General features: G+C 34.6%; 1 protein-coding gene across 1 annotated transcript; it reads left to right on the forward strand.

The window, feature by feature from the left end:
• Positions 1-1,870: 1,870 nt before the first annotated feature.
• Positions 1,871-18,455, forward strand: LOC149003215 (inositol phosphorylceramide glucuronosyltransferase 1-like). The gene is made up of 10 exons (XM_089137760.1): positions 1,871-2,544; positions 2,735-2,855; positions 2,947-3,132; positions 13,894-14,057; positions 15,640-15,747; positions 16,086-16,223; positions 16,318-16,446; positions 16,723-17,008; positions 17,115-17,238; positions 18,041-18,455. The coding sequence occupies exons 1-10, from the start codon at positions 2,305-2,307 to the stop codon at positions 18,177-18,179; spliced, it is 1,635 nt and encodes a 544-aa protein (XP_088993886.1). The 5' UTR covers positions 1,871-2,304; the 3' UTR covers positions 18,180-18,455.
• Positions 18,456-19,040: the final 585 nt, after the last annotated feature.

A 19,040-nucleotide genomic window follows, 5' to 3' on the forward strand; every position in this document is an offset into this window, starting at 1 on the left:
ATAAATTTACATGTGGGTTCTCTTAGTGATACTTAAACTCTTGTTGGGTCCCTTTAGTATGAAATATTACGTCTGGATCCCAAATGAACGAATATTGTTTTCAAGGTTAACCTCGTTCAAATTTAAAATATGTAAATACCAAAATGCGCTTAACTTGTTTAATAAATGTGATATAACTAGAATACCCTAAAACCCCGTTGTTATCAACTACATATGTGGTTCTCCCTACACCTTGCCAGAACCATCCTTGCAACCACCTTGTTTGAAACACCTCACTGAAGGGGGAAAAGAAGAAGAAGAATTTACCACCACTGCCTCACCCCGATAACTAAAACCCTAGATTTGAAATCCAAATTAGGTTATCAAAATCCAAACCTTTATGCATCAATCCAAAGAGCTGCAAACGATAGAGATGAATTGCTACTCTCTGGATCCAAATCAGGGATTAATTTATCTTGCTCACAGCGGCTAGGCTGCATAGAGTGAATTCTCAATAATTTTAAAAATATAAATGTGTTTCTACTCGCAATTTTGAACAATTAGTTGATTGAGTAGGGAAATGTGTGCTTAGACCACAAAAACAAAAGATAAGTGAATCAAACAATGTGAATGAATTTTATTGTTGATAAGTAGGCCTAAGTTTCAACAAACGATGAATTGAATACAAAATACAACACTGGTAAGCTGATTCACAAAGATTATTTTTGAGCAACCCCTAGATCATAAATCAGTATTCACTATATCTAAAGACAAAATGATAGATTTCACTAAATCAAAAGAAAACTAATCAAGCCCATGAATTTATGGTTGGCAAAGTGGACTTTCTACACCATTCTATCTATGATCAAAAGCATAAAGGAGGCAAGATTGGAGTTGGAGGGATTGGTGCTGGTTCAGCCATGGGAGGTCTTAAGAGGGCTTTTGGAGGAGTTAATATAGAAGAGTTAAGGTTCAAAGGGGAGAAGGCCGTTGAGAGATTGTGTAATGCCTGGTTTGGTATGACTATTGTAGTGAGCATCATGGTTATAATTGCTTTTTTTGGGTTCAGTGGTTTCTCTTCTGGGTTCACGGGTTCAAAATAATTCAGCAGTGAGACTTTCTATTCCCTTATTTCTTCTTTTCTTTCTCTTTTTATTTATACATATTTCTTTTTGAGGTGGTTCTTGGTGTGATTTTTGGCAGTGGCCATAGGAAGATGAAGAAAGAAGATGGGTGATGGGGGAATCCCTTCGCCCACCTATATGGTTGATAATAACAGAATACAAGAGTATTCTAGTCATATCATAATGGGGATATCGCTAGCAAAAAAGAACAAATTGCTGGTATTTTGATCTTACAATTTTTAAAATTTGAATAAAATTAACAGTTGATTTGAGAATCACAAGTAATATTTTGCACTAAAATGACCCTTAACTTAGGTCATACTAAGAGGACTCACACGTTAATTTATTATCTATTTATTATGGTATTCACTATTCAGGTATTCCATCATCTAATTTGGTAACTTTCGATATTTTTTTGTTAATACTTATGAACTCATCCTTAATAGATTCTCTTATGCTATTATCATATATATACGTCATATATGCATATAAATTTATTATTTCCATTAAATTTGTAGTTTTTGTAATCTTTATGAAGGTTTAGGTTGATATGGTGTAGTGATCTCTTGCATTAAACTGTTTATTTTCTCCAAATTTTATGTCACAATCAGTCATTAATCTATATATTGTTCTTCCATTTACAGTATTAATTAATTAATTATTAATTATGAAATTGTAATTAACGTATACATATTAATACGTATAATACGAGTTCCATTGACATGTTGTGAAGACTAATTACGTGCGCGGTGATTTGGGGCCCTATCTTGAAATCGAAAAGCGGCTGCGCGTAAAGTGACGCGCCGCGCACAGCACGGCGAGCACGCGGCCGCGCTGGCCATGTTACTTTTTGTTAAGAGTTTAGATTGAGAGTTAACCATTCACAACTTGCTGACCACGGCGGCGTAGTTGAATCTAAGTAGCAAAGGCGGCGATGTGTTTCTGACAAGTTCAACCCCGAAGAATTCTCTTTGTCTGTTCTTCCTTATTCCTCTAATCCTACTTCAATTTGTAGGGTTTTCCAGAGATTCCACGTTCTCTCTTCTTCACTCTGTTTCAACCCAACACCTGAGAAACTAAGCCTTTTTGAAAGAACGTTTAATTCCTCTCTCTCTCATGAATTACCACCAGAAAGATTCCTCTTAGGCTTTTTTAAAATTTGATTTTGTCGCTGTTTCCACTTCGCTTAGAGTTCGTTAAGATGCGGCTGAGACTCCCGGATTTCGTTTTTCTGGTGATCTTCCTTTTGTCATTGCATTCTGGGATTACCGATGGAGTTTCCGGATCTAAGCCTGATGCTTACGTTACTCTTCTCTATGGAGATGAATTCCTACTCGGTGTTCGAGTTCTTGGCAGATCAATACGAGACACTGGTTCCACTAAAGACATGGTTGCTCTTGTCTCCGATGGTGTTTCGGGCTACGCTAAGAAGCTTCTTAAGGTATAGATTTGTGCTGCGATTTTGTAAAGAACAAGGGTTTAATTTTAAGTTGCACCTCAGAGTTCTTCTTTTCTTGTGTTTAAGCTACAACTAAATTTTATAACTCTCGTTATGGTGTAGAAAATTTATGAGTGGGATTTAACAGAGATGCCCAATTGGTTACTTAGCTTTTAATCTGGATTTCATGTAGGCGGATGGTTGGATTGTGGAGACTATCAGTTTATTGGCTAACCCCAATCAAGTACGGCCGACCAGGTTTTGGGGTGTTTATACGAAGCTAAAGATATTTAACATGACAAAATACAGAAAAGGTAGCTGATTGTACTTGAAATTACTTTTTTTTCTTCTTCAAATATATATGCAATAGCAGGGTTTATATTAGAAAAACATTGTATTTTGCAGTTGTGTATCTTGATGCGGATACTATTGTGGTCAAGAGTATTGAGGATCTCTTTAAGTGTAGTAAGTTCTGTGCTAACTTAAAGCATTCTGAAAGATTAAATTCTGGAGTCATGGTAGTGGAGCCATCGGAAACAGTTTTTAATGATATGATGACCAAGGTTAACACTCTACCATCTTATACTGGAGGTACAGCTCTTTGAACATCTTTATTCTGTTTTCTGTGTCTTTTATTCATACTTTTGTGGTCTTCACAGTGATTACTTCTTTTCGGTGGTTGATTTTTTCTATCTGTGATGGCATGATTGCGGAATAGCCATGCAATATATAGAGTAATAATCTGTTTTCGCAAGACAATATCTTTTATGGACATCCTTCTTGATCCACCATGCAAATTATGCAAATTATGGCAAAGTCAAAAATTGGTCCAATATTTGTTCAAAACTCTCCTGATTTGGGGGAAATCAACTTTAATCCATCCATTCCTCAATGGAGGCATTTGAACTCTTAACTCTATTTAGTAAGAACAGTTCCATTTGTAGACTGATATTGCTACTTAAGAATTTTCTTTTGGCTGAGTTAAAAAAAAAAAAAAAAAAAAAAGGAAAAGGAAAAAGAAAAAGAAAAAGAAAAGAAGAGTCATTATGCAGTTATTTCTTTTAGTGGTGCTGGAGTTTACTTGTCTGTTTCCTACAAGTTTCCCAGTGTTCAGATGTAAACATAAATATCAATGCATATTCACTACAAGTCTTTTAAAAATGAGTTATTCATCCAATATTTAGTTATGTTCACGCTCCAATGAGTGTTGCTCTTGAGTATTGTGCTATAATAATAGAGGAAGTCTGTAATTGCACATCCATTTTTGAGCTTATAAGGCTAGGAAGTATGAGTTGTAACTGAAAGTATATCCTATAAGGCTAGGAACTAGGAAGTCGCATCATAATGTGATATGAATGCTATGGTTTGATACATAGAAACTGTATCTAAATGAGAGGCCTAAGAACTTCATTGTTTTCATTTTGTGAAAAAATCTCTTGCTTGTCTATCAGACTAGACTAGCAAGTCTCAACAGTGTGATGTAAGTGCACTTAGGGTTTAGAACTGATGTTCAATTAGGAAAGTGGTGGACAGTATACCATTTGGAACTGTGCAAATTATGGCAAGGTAAAAAATTGGTCCAATATCTGATTCATAACTCACATTTGAGGGAAATCAACTCACTCCCTCCATTCCTCAGTGGAGACATTTGAATTCTTAACTCTATGTAGTAAAAACAGTTCCTTTCATAGACTAATATTACTACTGAAGAATTATGCAGCTATTTCTTTTTCCTATGAGTTTCCCAATATTCAAATGTAAACTTAAATATCAAGAGATGTCCTCTATAAGTCTTTTATAATGAGTTGTTGATCAAGTATTTACTTATGTTCACGCTCTCGTGAGTGGTAAATATTGAGTATTGTGCAATAATATTATAGGAAATCTGTAATTGTGTATCCATTTTTGAGCTTATAAGGCTAGAAAAGGTATGAGTTGTGACTGAAAGTTTATCTTATTTTACCTTTCCTAGGAGGTAGCCACATCTTAATTGCAAATTCATTCTTTGGGATATTGTTTCAACCTTCCATAAATAAATACATGCTAAACACAAAGAACAGTGTTTGCACACTTTGTTAAACATGAACTTTGACACCTATGTTAGTTGGTGTGGCAGTTCAAAGTCCATTGACATATCTTCTCCATTCAACTTCTTTCCTTGTGGCGAATTCTGGCCCAACAACCTTATCAAATATTTATAGAATAGAGTGCTTTTTGTTAGAACATCCATGGGTATTTCTATCCAAATTAAAACCCATACAAGACTAGGATATGTTAAAGAAGATTTAGGGAGAAAATTGTATATACCTTACACCAACGTATGTTAAAGAAGATCGATCCCAACCTTGAAACAGAGTGATGAACTTTCTCCAACTTGCTCGTACCTCTTTCTCGTGGAGAGAATAGAGCACAAAAGACTCAAGTGAAACCCATCATAACCATTATAGCAGCAATCCCAAACCTTAGTCCTCTTCCACAATAGACTAGCTTGGCCCATCTCAAACCAAATGGTAGTGTTCAGCCCATATGGATTGAGACCCCCATTGATTATTAATCTCAGTTTTTAATTTAAGACCACATATTATCTAGGATAAACCTAACGATCTCCCACTTGGGCTAGATTAATTACTCTATTATGATAAATTGATGTGGCTATGAAACTTCAACCACAAAATCTGCCATTAATCCTTGATCTAGTTAGAAGTCTATCAATGTCGGACAATAGTAAAATATATGCCTTCATAAGACATATGTCTTTCTATTAGTCATAACAAATTCTATTTACTAACCAAACTGAAATGAGATAAATAAATAAGGAATATCCAACAACTGTGATATAGAAACAACATCATTCCTTGTTGGTCCTTCGTCATAGCCCGGAATATCGTTATATTCATGGGTTGCCTTGAACATTGTCACTTTCAAAAGCCAAACACACATTTAGGCCCAAGGCCATGGTCAATAGTCAATCCGTTAATTATGGCTAAAACCACATCTTGACAATGGTAAAATCACTATTTCCAAAACAATATAACAATAAAGCACTAATAAATGTATGCATGCATCAAAACATCCATAAGAAAAATAATTCTTACATCATACGTTGAAATATATCATTAACATCAATTTATTAGCTTTTTTTGAGTTCTCCCCCTAAACAAGTAGAATTTTCAATTGAGAATAAATCATAACATCAAAAAAACTACAAAAGAATAATAAAGTGAGTAAATAAGTTCAAATTTCAAAATAGATAAAAACTACTAAAAGAAATAGATTCACCTAAGGCTTCATCTCTTAGATTACTCCTTCTTCCCATCCTTTGTGTCTTTCTTCTCCATCCAAGATTTATGTGCATTACAGTCTTTTTTAAAATTTCCCTTTTGATCACACTAATAACATATGATTTCACCAGAGTTCTTCTTTTCTTTGTTAATTGTCACCCATTCTTTATGCTTTATCTTCTCCTTATTTGTAATTGCAGTGGTAAGATTGGGGGGCTTTGGCTCTTTAAGAGCATTATTATGGTCAAACAGTCTTAATATAGCATTTAGTTCATCTAGCTGTCTTTTATAGTTTCCCATAGAAAGAATAGGAATTGAAGCTAAAAAGCATTAGCGTGGGTAGACATCCTTAGGGGATAATAAAAATCCAAATAAGCAACATAAGTAAGAGCACAACAAAGACATTCAAACAATGTATATCATAGTTATATAAAATAAGAAACACATGCCACCATCAGATATACATATATGGAAAATCACACCATACTGAACTTGCTAAAGGCATCAAACTTTAGCCAACATGAGCCAACATAGTAAAGTTCCAACCTTTGGGTTATAATATACAAGGCTTTACATGTAATCTTGAAAATACTGCAAGATAGCAACAATTTTCGAAAATTCCTTCCACCTTTGGGTGACAAGAAACCCCTAGATTATGTATCCTAAAATATCTTGATGTATTACCCACCTTTTACCTTGAAGTCAACAACAATTTTTGAAAATTTCATCATCTAGGTATATGAAATTCCTTAGATTATTATTCTTTCCCACTTGTGTGCATGTACTAACAAACTTAGATGACATCACATTTGGGCAAATGTCGCCGAATTTTGACCGGTTTGGCAGACTACAAGAGAACAAGATGATGCTACTTTGGCGAATTACACCCTTCCTCTTATTATTCCCATCCAAAATTTGCAGTCAATGTACAAAGGCCACACACACTAATATTATATAGTACCATAAACAATTGATTTTTCATTATTAGAGATGTTAATACATAATAATAGTTATAAGAGTTTTTTACACGACACCCACTATTTTTGGGGTGAAACTAGTGGCCACCCACTATTATTTCTAAAATTGCAGGGCACCCATATACATAATTACAAGTTACCCACAATTAAATTTTGCTATTAAATGGCTAGTAAAATTACTTAAATACCCTTCCCATTGTTTAAGTCATTTAAAATGTGAATTTCAAATTCCCCAAATGCCCTTTGGGTTGGGAAATGATAGTAATTTCCCTTGTTTAAGTCATTTAAAATTTTGATTTCTCATCCAAACCTAACATGGGTAGTTCTTCTCTTGATCGATCTTTCTCCGTTTGTTATGATTCGTCTTCGTTTAAAAAACCCTTTTTGGGTCTCACAGTATATGCTTCCAAATCAAGCACTTGTGATGATTCCTGCTCCATTGTGCTTCCAATTTTGATTTCGAAGGTTTTAGGTGACACCTTCATCTTCGTATTTGCAAATTTTTGTGATAAATTTATCCTTAACAGGTTATGGTTTCTCTGTTAAACATCTTCTGGCCCGGTTTTAGGGGTTGAGATGGCTTCATGGATAGGGGTAGTTGGTTGCCGACTGGGGGTAGGGGTGGGGTGGTTTCGTGGTAGTAGTGGTCATTTTTCAGCGAGGTGTAGGTAGAAGATGGGTGAAGGGAGAATCCTTCACCTAGTTGGGTATGAGAGGGTATTAAACTGGGGGCATTATTGTCATTTCCTTGCACAAAAGACACTTGGGTAATTTGAGATTCAAATTTTAAATGACTTAAACAAGGGTAAGGGTATTTAAGTAATTTTATTAGCCATTTAACAACAGAATTTAACTATGGGTAACTTGTAATTATGCATGTGGGTGCCATGTAATTTTGGAGATAATAGTGGGTGGTCAATGGTCATTAGTTTCACCACAAAAATAGTGGGTGCTGTGTAAAAAACTTTAATTATAATTGTAAAAACAAAATTCTAAAACATATAAAGTCCAAGAGATTATTTAGTTATCGAATAATACTGTAATACAAAAACAGGTTTTTGAATGTTTCTATAGCAAAATCATTTCCAGAAACATTTTTATAGCACTTTTATTCTAGAAAATCATTTCTATTTTATTATTTAAGAAAATAGAACCTATAAAACAAACCAATCATGTTTTTATTTATATTTTGTAAATGGAAGTCTTAAAAATAAAACCAAACATTAAATTAAATAAAAACCAAATGCATTTTTATTTTAGATCTTTTTTGTCACCGATGAATTACCAGCTGATCACTGGCGGTGCCTCTGCCAGGTGCCAACAGGGTCGCTGGCAGGCGTTGGCTGGTACTCTAATAATCCATTGAATTTTGTTTTTCTTCTTGAAAATTTAAAAACCAATAAAGAAACATCTTTTAAATATTAAGTAAATTTAGAAGAATCTTATGTTTCTAAGGTTTGACTTTTTTAGAAAAAGAAACTTATTTAAAAGAGAATTCCCTTTTTGAATAAGATTTGACCCTTTCAAAAAAAGAAAATTACTTAACAATTTTATTTTACAAATTAGATTTGACCCTTTTAGAAAAAGAAAATTACAAAAAACTTTCTTTCAAATCAAGTTTCCAAATCTGACGTTTAAATAATATTCCTCTTTTTTTCTCTCCAAAACTTCTTGCTTAAGTTTTACGGTTTCCCAAGCAAAATTAAAATCACAAAAATTCGTTTAGACATTCAATCTCACTAGTTTTACGAACAAATTGATTAAAAAAGAAAGAAAGAAGGAATGAGAGGTTTTTGCAAATAATGAATCACCCATATCATGGTTTATTAATTCAATGTGGTGTTCATCCATTTATGAATTACAACATTGTTCATCAATTCAAAACAAATGATTTAAAAGATCATTATAAGGAAAATTTTTATTTTCAACGTTTGATAGATTTATGAATAGAGATCACCATTATATAAAATGAACCACAAGACACTTTTGGAAATTTAAAAACCCACATGTACAATTAAAACTTGAAATAAACGTTGATCATCCTAAATTGATATATATCTTATAATTGTATAGGGAAGCTCCGATACGAATTGTAAGAAACATCCATGGGTTTTTTTTTTAATTTTATGAAAACCCTAATTAAAACACATACAAAACTAAGATACAATATGATATTTAAAGAGAAAATTGTACATACCTTACAACAACATATGTTGAAGAAGATCGATCCCAACCTTGAAACAGATCCATCTTCAGTGAGTTAAGAGTGATGAAGCCTTCTTCAATTACCTCATATTCCTTTTTGTACTTCTTTCTTGTGGAGAGAATAGAGCACAAAAGACTTAGAGTGATTGGAGGAATCCCATTATAATTATTTATAACAACAATCCCAAACCCTAGTTTACTACCACAACATATAAGTTTGGCCCATTTCAAACTGAATGGCAATGCATCAGCCCAATGTGTTAAGACCCCCATAATTATTAACCTCACTAATTAATCTAAGCCCACATATTATCTTGGATGGGGTTGCCGATTGTTAGGTTTCTCTTAAATAATATGTGGGTTTGGATTAATTATTGGGGTTAATAATCGATGAGGGTCTCAATATAGTGGGCCGATGCATTGCCATTCTAAGGGTTGGGAATCCTGTCATAAATAGTTATGATTTGGTCCCCCCAAATAACTCAAGTCTATTATGCTCTATTCTCTCCACAAGAAAGAGGTACGGAAGAATAGACGAGGGGATTGGAGAAGGCTTCATCACTTTGTGTCAAGGCTTTGGGTCGATCTTCTTCAATATACGTTGGTGTAAGGTATGTGCAATTTTCTCTATAAATATTATATTATATTCTAGTTTTGTATGGGTTTTGAGAAAAATCCATGGGTGTTCTAACAACTGGTATTAGAGCTGACCATACAAAATTAGAATCAATTTGATTCATTGTATGCTATTATCTTGATCATTTACTTTTGTTATTTTGAACATAAGATATTAATTAAAATGATGAGAATAATTTTTTTTTCTTCTTATAATGATCTTTGAAGTCATATTGTTTTGAATTGATAAATAATGTTGTAATTCATGAGTAGATGGACTTCATGTTAAATTGATAAACGATGATCTGTGTAATTCATTGTTTGCGAATTTTTTTATCAATTTGTTTGTAAATCTAACTCTAGTGAGATCTAGAGTCCAAACAAATTTTTTGTTTTTTCTTTTAATTTATTGGGAAACCATAAAACTTAGAGCAAAAAATTTTGAAAAAAACGGAGGAATTCTATTTTTTGAAATGTTAGATTTGTGATTTTTTTTTTTTTTCTGGAAGGGTCAAATTTGATTTGAAAATGAAGGTTTTTTTAGTGATTTTCTTTTTTTTGAACATTGGTCTTGAAAACGTAAAATTCTTCTAAGTTTTCTTATATTTAAAGGACGATCCTTTATTGTTTTTGAAGCTTTTAAGAGGAAAGAAAGAAAAAAAAAAAAGAAGGTTCATGGGGTTGCCAGAGATTCCACCTACACCCGTCGGTGGCAAATAAAGATTTAAAATAAAATCTATTTGGTTTTATTTTTGATATTTCTAATTGTAAAATATAAACAGAAATTTGTTTGGTTGGAATTATAGTTTCTGTTTTCTTAAATGAAAAAGGAAACAATTTTCTTAAATAAAATGACAATAGAATCATTTCTAGAAATTGTTTTGTGCTACAGAAAAGTTTCTTGAAGCTGTTTTGTGCTATATAAGGATTTGTGGAATTTGTTTTCATACCACAATATTATTCTAGAACTGAATAATTAATGTCTTGGGTTTTATATGTTTTAGAATTTTGTTTTTGTAATTATTATTATGTATTAACACCTCTAATGATGGAAAATCAATTATGTATGGTACTATATATTATAGCGTGCACACTTTCGCACTTTGACTACAAATTTTGGATGGGGATAGTAAGAGGAGGGGTGTAATCCACCAAAGTGGCATCTCGTTCTCTTCTATTCTGCCATAGTATTCAAAGTGTGGTGACATTAGCCCAAAAGTAATGTCATCCAAGTTTCGTAGTACATGCACACAAGTAGGGGAGAACAATAATCTGAAGAGTTTCATCTATCCAAAATGATGAAATTTTTGAGGATTGTTGTTGCCTTCAAGTAAAAGGTGGGTGATACATTAAGTCTAGGGGTTTCTTATCATCTTGGTAAAAGGTGGTTGGTACCATACATCAAGATATTTTAGGATGCATAATCTAAGGGTCTTTTATCACCCAAAGGTGGAGGAAAATTTTGAAAATTGTTGCCATCTCGCAGTAATTGAAAGATTACATGTGAGGTCTTGTACATTTTTACCCTAAGGTTGAAACGTTACTTAGTTGGCTTATGTTGACTAAAGTTTGATGTCTTTTAGCATGTTCAGTATCGTGTGATTTTTCATACTTGTATATCTATTGGTGGCATGTGCTTCTTATTTTCATGTGATTATGATATAGTTGCTTGAATGCTTTTGTTGTGCTCCTACGTATGTTGCTTGTTTGAATTTTTGTTCTCTCTTAAAGATGTTTATTCAAGCTAATGCTTTGGCTTTAATCCCTGCTTTTACTAGGAAAAACTATAAAAAATGGGTTGATTAACTAAATGCTATACTAGAATTGCTTGACTATGATGTGGTTTTTAAAGAGCCAAAGCCCTCGATCTTACCTCTTGCAAATACAAATGAGGAGAAACTAAAGCATAAAGAATGAATGACAACCAACAAGAAAAGTCAATCCCTAAGTCTATGCATGATAGTGTGGAAATGAAGGACACTGTAGTAGAATATCTTGCAGAGATAAAAGCAAGGAGTTATCACAAAAGGGTGAGAAAGGAGAACTAATGTTCAAGTTGATTTCATATACATTTGACGGTACAGGGAGTGTTAAAGAGTATCTTTTGGAGATGTCTGCAATAATAAATAAGCTAAAGGATCTGGGACAATGATTAATAATGAATTTCTGGTGCATCTTGTTATCAAATCTTGTTATGTTGTGACCCGGATTCTTGTACTCAATTTCGAAGATCAACCCACACTGACACATTTTGGTAGGCGACCCGAGTGACCCAGTTTTGGAGATTTGTGGTGGAAGTGAAGGGGCTAATACCGATTGGCCCAAGCCCGGATCCCACCACTGATCTTGGCTTATGGAGGGGGTGTGGATCGACTCGTTTACTCGATTGGATTTTATATCTATGTATCTTATATTTGCCTACCACATCATTGAGAGATTTGAGATTTTCGGTTAGAGTTTTGGGTGAGAGTTTTTGTTACGCCACTTTTGGCGATTGGTTTTGAGATTTCCCTTTGTACTTTTTCCACATAGTGAAAAAGCTCTTCCTCTTCACCCGTGGATGTAGCACACCGCATTGCATTGGTGTGTGAGTATTTTTCATTTTGTTTCTTTTTCTATTCGTTATTTTGTGGTGTTCTTGTTAACAAATCTCTTCCAAAATCATATGCTACCCTTAGAACTTCACTTATCCGCGAACATAGGAACACACCATGAAAGACCTCATTTCTATATGTGCTTAAGAAGAAAGTGATAAGAAAATGACAAAGATTGAGAATGTAAATCTGGTTGACGACAACAAGGCATTTGCTAGTGGATTGCACCAGAACAAACAAAAAATTTTCAAGAAAAATAAGTATCATCCATTTAACAAAGAAAATAAGAACCCTAGTGATATTATGTGTTATTAGTGTGATCAAAAGGGACATTTAAAAAAAGATTGCAATGCAAGTAAATCTTGATTGAAGAAGAAAGACAACAAGGATGGGAAGAAAGAATAGTTTAAGAGATGGAAGCGTTGGTTGAATTTATCTCTTTTAGTAGTTTTCATCTATTATGAAATTTGAACTTAGTTAATTATTTTATTGTTATTTGGTAGTTTGATTGATGTTACGATTTATTTTTAATTGAATTTATGTTTGTTTAGTGGGAGAACTTAGTGGGAGCTAATAAATTGATGATGATAATAAATTTTATATTTGATGAATAAATTAATTTTCTTTTATGGATGTTTTAATGCATGCATGCTTTTAATTGTGCTTTGTTTGTTATTATTTGTTGGAATTGTGGTTTTACCATTGTCTTGATGGGGTATTTAGTTATAATTTACGGTTGATTATTGACCATGGCCTTGGGCCAAAACGTATGTTTGGCCTTTAAATGTGAGGGTGTTCAAAGCAACTCTATGAATATGACGATATTCAAGGATATGATGAAGGACCTACGAGGAATAATGTTGTTTATGTGATCACAATTGTTGGATATTCCTTGTTTATTTACCTCATTTAAGTTCAATTAGTAAGTAGACTCCCTTATTGTGATTGATAGAAAAACATGTGTCATATAATGAGGCATATATTCAGCTACTGTCCGTAGACTTGTTAACTGAATCAAGGATTAATGACAGATTTTGTGGTTGAGATTCTATAGCCACATCGATTTATTGTAACAAAGTAATTAATGTAGCAAAAGTGAGAGATTGTTAGGTTTATCCTAGGTAATATGTGGGCTTGGATTAATTTTTGGTGTTAAAAATCTATGGGGGTCTCAACACATTGGCCAATGCACTACAAATCCATTTGAGATGGGTCAAATCAGTCTATTGTGGAAGTGGATTAGGGTTTGGGAATACTATTATAAATAGTTATGATGGGGTCCCTCCAATTATTCAAGTCTTTTATTTCTATTCTCTCCACAAAAAAGAGGTATAGAAAAAAAAGACAAGGGGATTGGAGAAGGCTTCATCACTCTATTTTAAGGTTTTGGATTGATCTTTTTTAGCATATGTTGGTGTAAGGTATGCACAATTCTCTTTGTGAATATTGTATTGTATCCTAGTTTTGTATGGGTTTCACTTAGGGTTTTCAGAAAAACCCATTGATGTTTTAGCAAGTGCTTTTCTCTTCCTCTTTCTTATTAGAAAACTTTCAAGACTCAAGAGGTACCCTGTGAATAAAAAAGTATCCTATTTAATCAAGATGAGTTTTCCTGAAGATTTTTTTTTCTCAGTTATAAATTTTCTTTTGCATGGTCATAACTTTGCTTTCTGCTAACAGGGGATCAGGGATTTCTGAATTCATACTATATTGGATTTGCAAATGCACATGTTTTCGAGCCAAACTTATCCCCTGATGTGTCAAATTCTAGACCAGTCCCTGAAATGGAGCGGCTTTCCACTTTGTTTAATGCAGATGTTGGCTTATTTATGCTGGCCAATAAGGTACAGATTCCTGTAATTTTGATAGATGTGTACTATTTATTATTATGTTCCTTTTGTGAGCTGGTAGATTTCCCAATATATTCTACAGCACCCACTATGTGATGATGATGTTAGAATTGATGTAATCCCATAAAGGTGTACTAAAGCAGCAGTATAATTTTTGAAAATTGAACAGTGGAAGATTTCTACTTTAGTGAAAATTTAACTATCTCAAAAAGTTGTAGCTTTGTTAGGGCAGTGAATGGTATACTAAAACAGAGACCAAGTCAAGCAAGTACCTCAAAAGAGTGGGCAAGATGAGAACATACAGAGAATTTCCTTTTTATTTCTCTCTTCTGAACAACAAATCCAGTAAACGAGGTTCCAGCAACTGAGGTCTTGGGGTTGTTATAATGTATGCAGCCTTACCCCTACTGTCAAGAAGGTTGTTTCTAGATTTGGACCCATGACCACTTTGTCACAACGAAGCAACCTGACCATTGCACCAAGGCCTGGACATGCAGCTACAATTTAAAGAGTAATTATTAAAAAGGAGCTCTGGAGTACATAACAGAGCACACCGAAAAAAAGAGAAACATATCTCCTAGTAGGAGCCAGAAGAGAGCCACTCAGTTTCTCAGTTCATCTCTTATCAATTAAGAATCCTTCTTTCGCCTTATTAATTGCACTTTCTAGCCTAAAATTAACTATTAGTTTTGACCGTTGGAGAGCTAAGATAATTTTCTAAATTGGAACCTGAACTTGAGACCCACTAAAACAAAATATTTATCAGCGCATCCCTTAAACTCCATGTTTTGGGCTTTATATTTCAGTCCATTACAGTGATACAACTCAAAAATGAAGCCCAACCAAAACTAAAATGTGGCCTAAATTTAAACCTGGCCTGCATTAGATAGCCAAAGAGTGCTAAGGTATGAAAAATGTTGTAGTCTCCAATCAGGTTGTGCAGAGAAGAGGATTGATACAAATGATGCTTAGGCTTGAAAAAAGATTTTGAGGGCCACTGGCCACATTTGATCACACTTTCCAAACATTAACTGTGGTAGAAAGAGAGGGGATCTGTGTCATCATTGCTGCATTGCTCGAGTTGAGGACTTAACTTTGAGTTACAGATTTAAGTTTCTTTGAGGAAGGACAAGGGAAAAAGGGGAGAAGAATTGAATAATTTGAGAATTTGTTAGTCATGGTTTTAGGTAGAGGAATTGTTATTTATTTATTTATTTTTTTTCCTCATTAACCTGACATTTACTTCATATGTGAATTTGATGCTTTAACTTGTTATGGATCCACTCATGCACATATTCTGAGCTAACGTGGCACCTACACAGCATTGAATAGGTTTCTTGATGATGCTGTAGGTAACCCTGACATCTACCAATAGTGAATAATGGGACTTGCATTTCAATGAGAAAATGTCCTGAATATTTATTGAAACACTGTGTTTCAAACTGGATTTTAGTGATACCATGATAAGTTTTGGTCTCTGATGGGGCATTTGATTTCCATCATGCTGGCCATTATAACTCTTTTCCTCCCCCTCTGCATTTTTGATGATTTTCTTTTCTTCCTATTTTATATGCAGTGGATGGTAGATGAGAAAGAACTGCGGGTTATTCATTACACACTTGGCCCCCTTAAACCATGGGACTGGTGGACAGCATGGCTTGTAAATCCTGTTGTCCATTGGCAGGTATTTGCTTCAAATTTCCTTTTTGTTCATTTATGATTAATGAAATTTCAAGGTTTTTTTAATCCATATGTACTTTTGGAGGGTTGATGGAGGTCTATGTATATTTATTTGCAACTCTCAGACTTGAAATCTCTGTTGTCATGACTTAGCTTATGTATGGCATGTAAAGGTCTGGGTCTATTGGTTTTGGAAGCACAGATTGTAATGTGTGGTATGTTTATGCTTGCTTTGGTCTGTTTGGGGAATTTATCCACATAATATTTTATGGGGCATTAGAGGAATTGAACTGAGGAAACAATGCACCTGCAATTAATTGGTTATCTCAACTGATGTCGCAGAATATTCGAGAGCACCTTGAAGAATCTCTTCCAGGAACAGGAGGAGGCAGAAATCCAAAAGACAATATTCTAGTCAAATTTCTAGTTCTTCTTCCCCTTTTAGCTCTGCTTTTCTTTTACTACTGGTCATTTCTTCAGGTTAGTTGCTTCAGGATTTACTTTCTGTGTTAAAATTTCACCAAGAAAAGATTGGATGCTTGAAGGTGCCAAAAGCATTTTGATTCTGATGCAGATACGGAAGGATTTCTTTGGTGTACTGTGTAGAAGCTCAGTGTGTAATATATTCAGACATCTTCTCTGCAAATATAGAACTGGTGGTGGACTGTCTTATTCAACTGTTGGTGTTGATTCCAATGTGCAGGTCACTTTTCCTCCTTGGTTTAGTCTTTAGTTAACAATCTTTTTCTTTTTAAGAAAGAAGTGATACGTGGTGTATTCATAAACATGCTTAGAAACCATGTTGCTTGTGATACGTTGGTTTCTAAGCATGTTTAAGAAGTGATACATTGTGTATTCATAAACATGCTTAGAAACCAAATTGATGGGTTTCTCTTCCATTCTTTCATTACCATGAAGCAAACTTGCTAAATTCTGCTGCTCTGTATTGTTAAAAATCTTTGTTTGTGATGCTCACCAGTTGTCGAATGGAACGCAATCCAAGATACCTTCTTATCTAGGTGGAGTCTCTGTTTTTGTCTGCCTCATTTCTGCTGTGGTTTCCTTGGCACTTGCGTTTGTGATTGTTCCCCGGCAGGTGATGCCGTGGACAGGATTACTGTTGATGTATGAGTGGACGTTCACCATTTTCTTCATTTTGTTTGGAGGTTATCTTCATTTGATTTATCAATGGGGAAAGATGGCAGCTGCTCAAGCAGGATGTTATCCCTCTTACCCTGAGTCTTCTGACTATGATTCTGGAAAAGGTTTATTTTATTTTGATCTATGGGCATATATTCAAGTAAATATGTTCCCACAAATGTTTCAGAAAGCATTCTTTAATGCATGAGAGATATTTTATTTGTGATGCAGGTCATCAACGGCAGGGATCCGCTTTTGATGTTACTACATGGTATTATGGCTTAGGGATGGCATTTCTGGCTGTAGCTGCACCTTCACTCCCATATCTTTTTGGGGTAACTGCACTGTTTGTGAGGTAATTCTCTGGAAAAGACATCTAACTCCTTCAGTGTTGCTGTTAAGTGTCAACGTGTCTAAAGAATCATTTCATTCTAAATATGCAACCTCCTGAACACACAGCCTTTACCAATGCTTCAATTTTCATGTCTTATAATGAAAGCATGATCTTGTGTTATTTAACTTCTAGATCATCAAATGCACGATGCACCCATTTTGGACTGCCCTTTCACCAAAATAGCATAGTAGTACAAATTTTCTTAGACACTACCTGATTGATTTTCTAGTTGGAATGGATTTTGGACTCATTGAACCCAATTCTTTGCCCCCCAAAAAGTAAAATGGCTGGATTATTTGGTAGTTTGACGACATGCTATGGTATCAAGTGCTTGATTGCTTACAAATCTTTTAAGTGCTTCATTAATGGCTTCTTTGGTTAATTGTGGCTGTGTTCTCCTCTTAGTTTCTGACCCTTTCTCCCAAGATAAGAATGACTAAAAGCAACAATTTCTGTCTCAGATCATCTGTGGTATCTTGTATTTTTCTCTGCTTATTTATGTCATATTTTTTTTTTGGTCAACCTGTTTATGTCATATTAGGGCTGGGAAAAAACCATCTCTGCTTCTCCATTGGTATTTCAGTGTCAGTGACATCTTTTATGCATTCTGTGTCATGAAGGGTTTTAGTAGTGAACTTAAACAGCGTTAATCTTCTTTTAGAGGGGTAGTGGAAAGCAGAATTTTCCATAAATATGGAAGTACTCTTCCTGCAAGAACATGCTCACAGAGTATTTAGTTAAAAGATTATTTTGATTTCTACAGGTTAGGATTGATGGTTGTAGGAGGTCTCGTCTTAGCTTCTTTCATGACATATGCTTCAGAGCGCCTGGCAGTCAGAGCATTCGTGAGAGGCCTTGAAGATCGGGACATTCCACATCCAAGAAACTCATGCTTCTGCTGAACAGCAGTTTTGAATTGACATTTTAACCTATTAGCAGCATTAACTTAAATAGCCCCTCCTGTTTACAACCCCCTCCACAAACAGAAAAACCAGAAAAAAAAAAAAAAAAAAAAAGCCCCTCCCAGAAATCGGAAAATGGAAATGTATAAAGGGGTAGTATTGAGTTGCACAAAAAAAAAGAATGGTTTGTATATCTGTTAAATCTTGGCAATTTGAGTAGCATCAGATCAGTTCATGGTTCAATATATCAGCCCCATTTTATTGCTCATTAATGGATTAGTGCTTGCTTTTCTTCTTCTTCTTCTTCTTCTTCTTCTTCTTCTTCTTTCTTTTATTGTTTTTTTTGTTTTTTGTTGGGGGGGGGGGGGGGGGGGTTTTCAAAATGTAAATTACACGGTTTACCTGCTGTCCATGAATTGCTATGCTCATCGGGTTGCTCTCTCAATAACCTCTTGTGGTTGAATGCTACCTTTGTTAAGAACCCTTTTGTTCCGTGCCAAGCAAAGAGTTCCACATAATGAATGATGCAAGGCACTCCAAGTTTCTTGCCCTCTCCTTTATTAGTACCATAGAAGCCTTTCCATTGCATAATCCAATCCTCAATGCTCATTTCCACAGTATAACCAAAGGTAATAGAAAGAGGGCTACCAACTCAAGTAGCCTGAGCAAAAGGACAATGGAGGAGAACATGCTCAATTGTCTCAAGCTCACATCCACAACAAGATCAAGATGGGTCAATCTTCAATTGCTGTTTCTGAAAGCTTTCCCACAAGTGATCCATTTGCTACAGCTCACCACAAGGAACTCTTGATTTTTTGCAGAGTGTTACAGCTCCATACTTTTTTCCATACTTTGGGTGGG

This window comes from Hakea prostrata, chromosome 10 (genome assembly GCF_041222555.1).
Source record: "Hakea prostrata isolate BN-2017 chromosome 10, UWA_Hpros_2, whole genome shotgun sequence".
In the NCBI taxonomy this organism is placed as follows: domain Eukaryota; kingdom Viridiplantae; phylum Streptophyta; class Magnoliopsida; order Proteales; family Proteaceae; genus Hakea; species Hakea prostrata.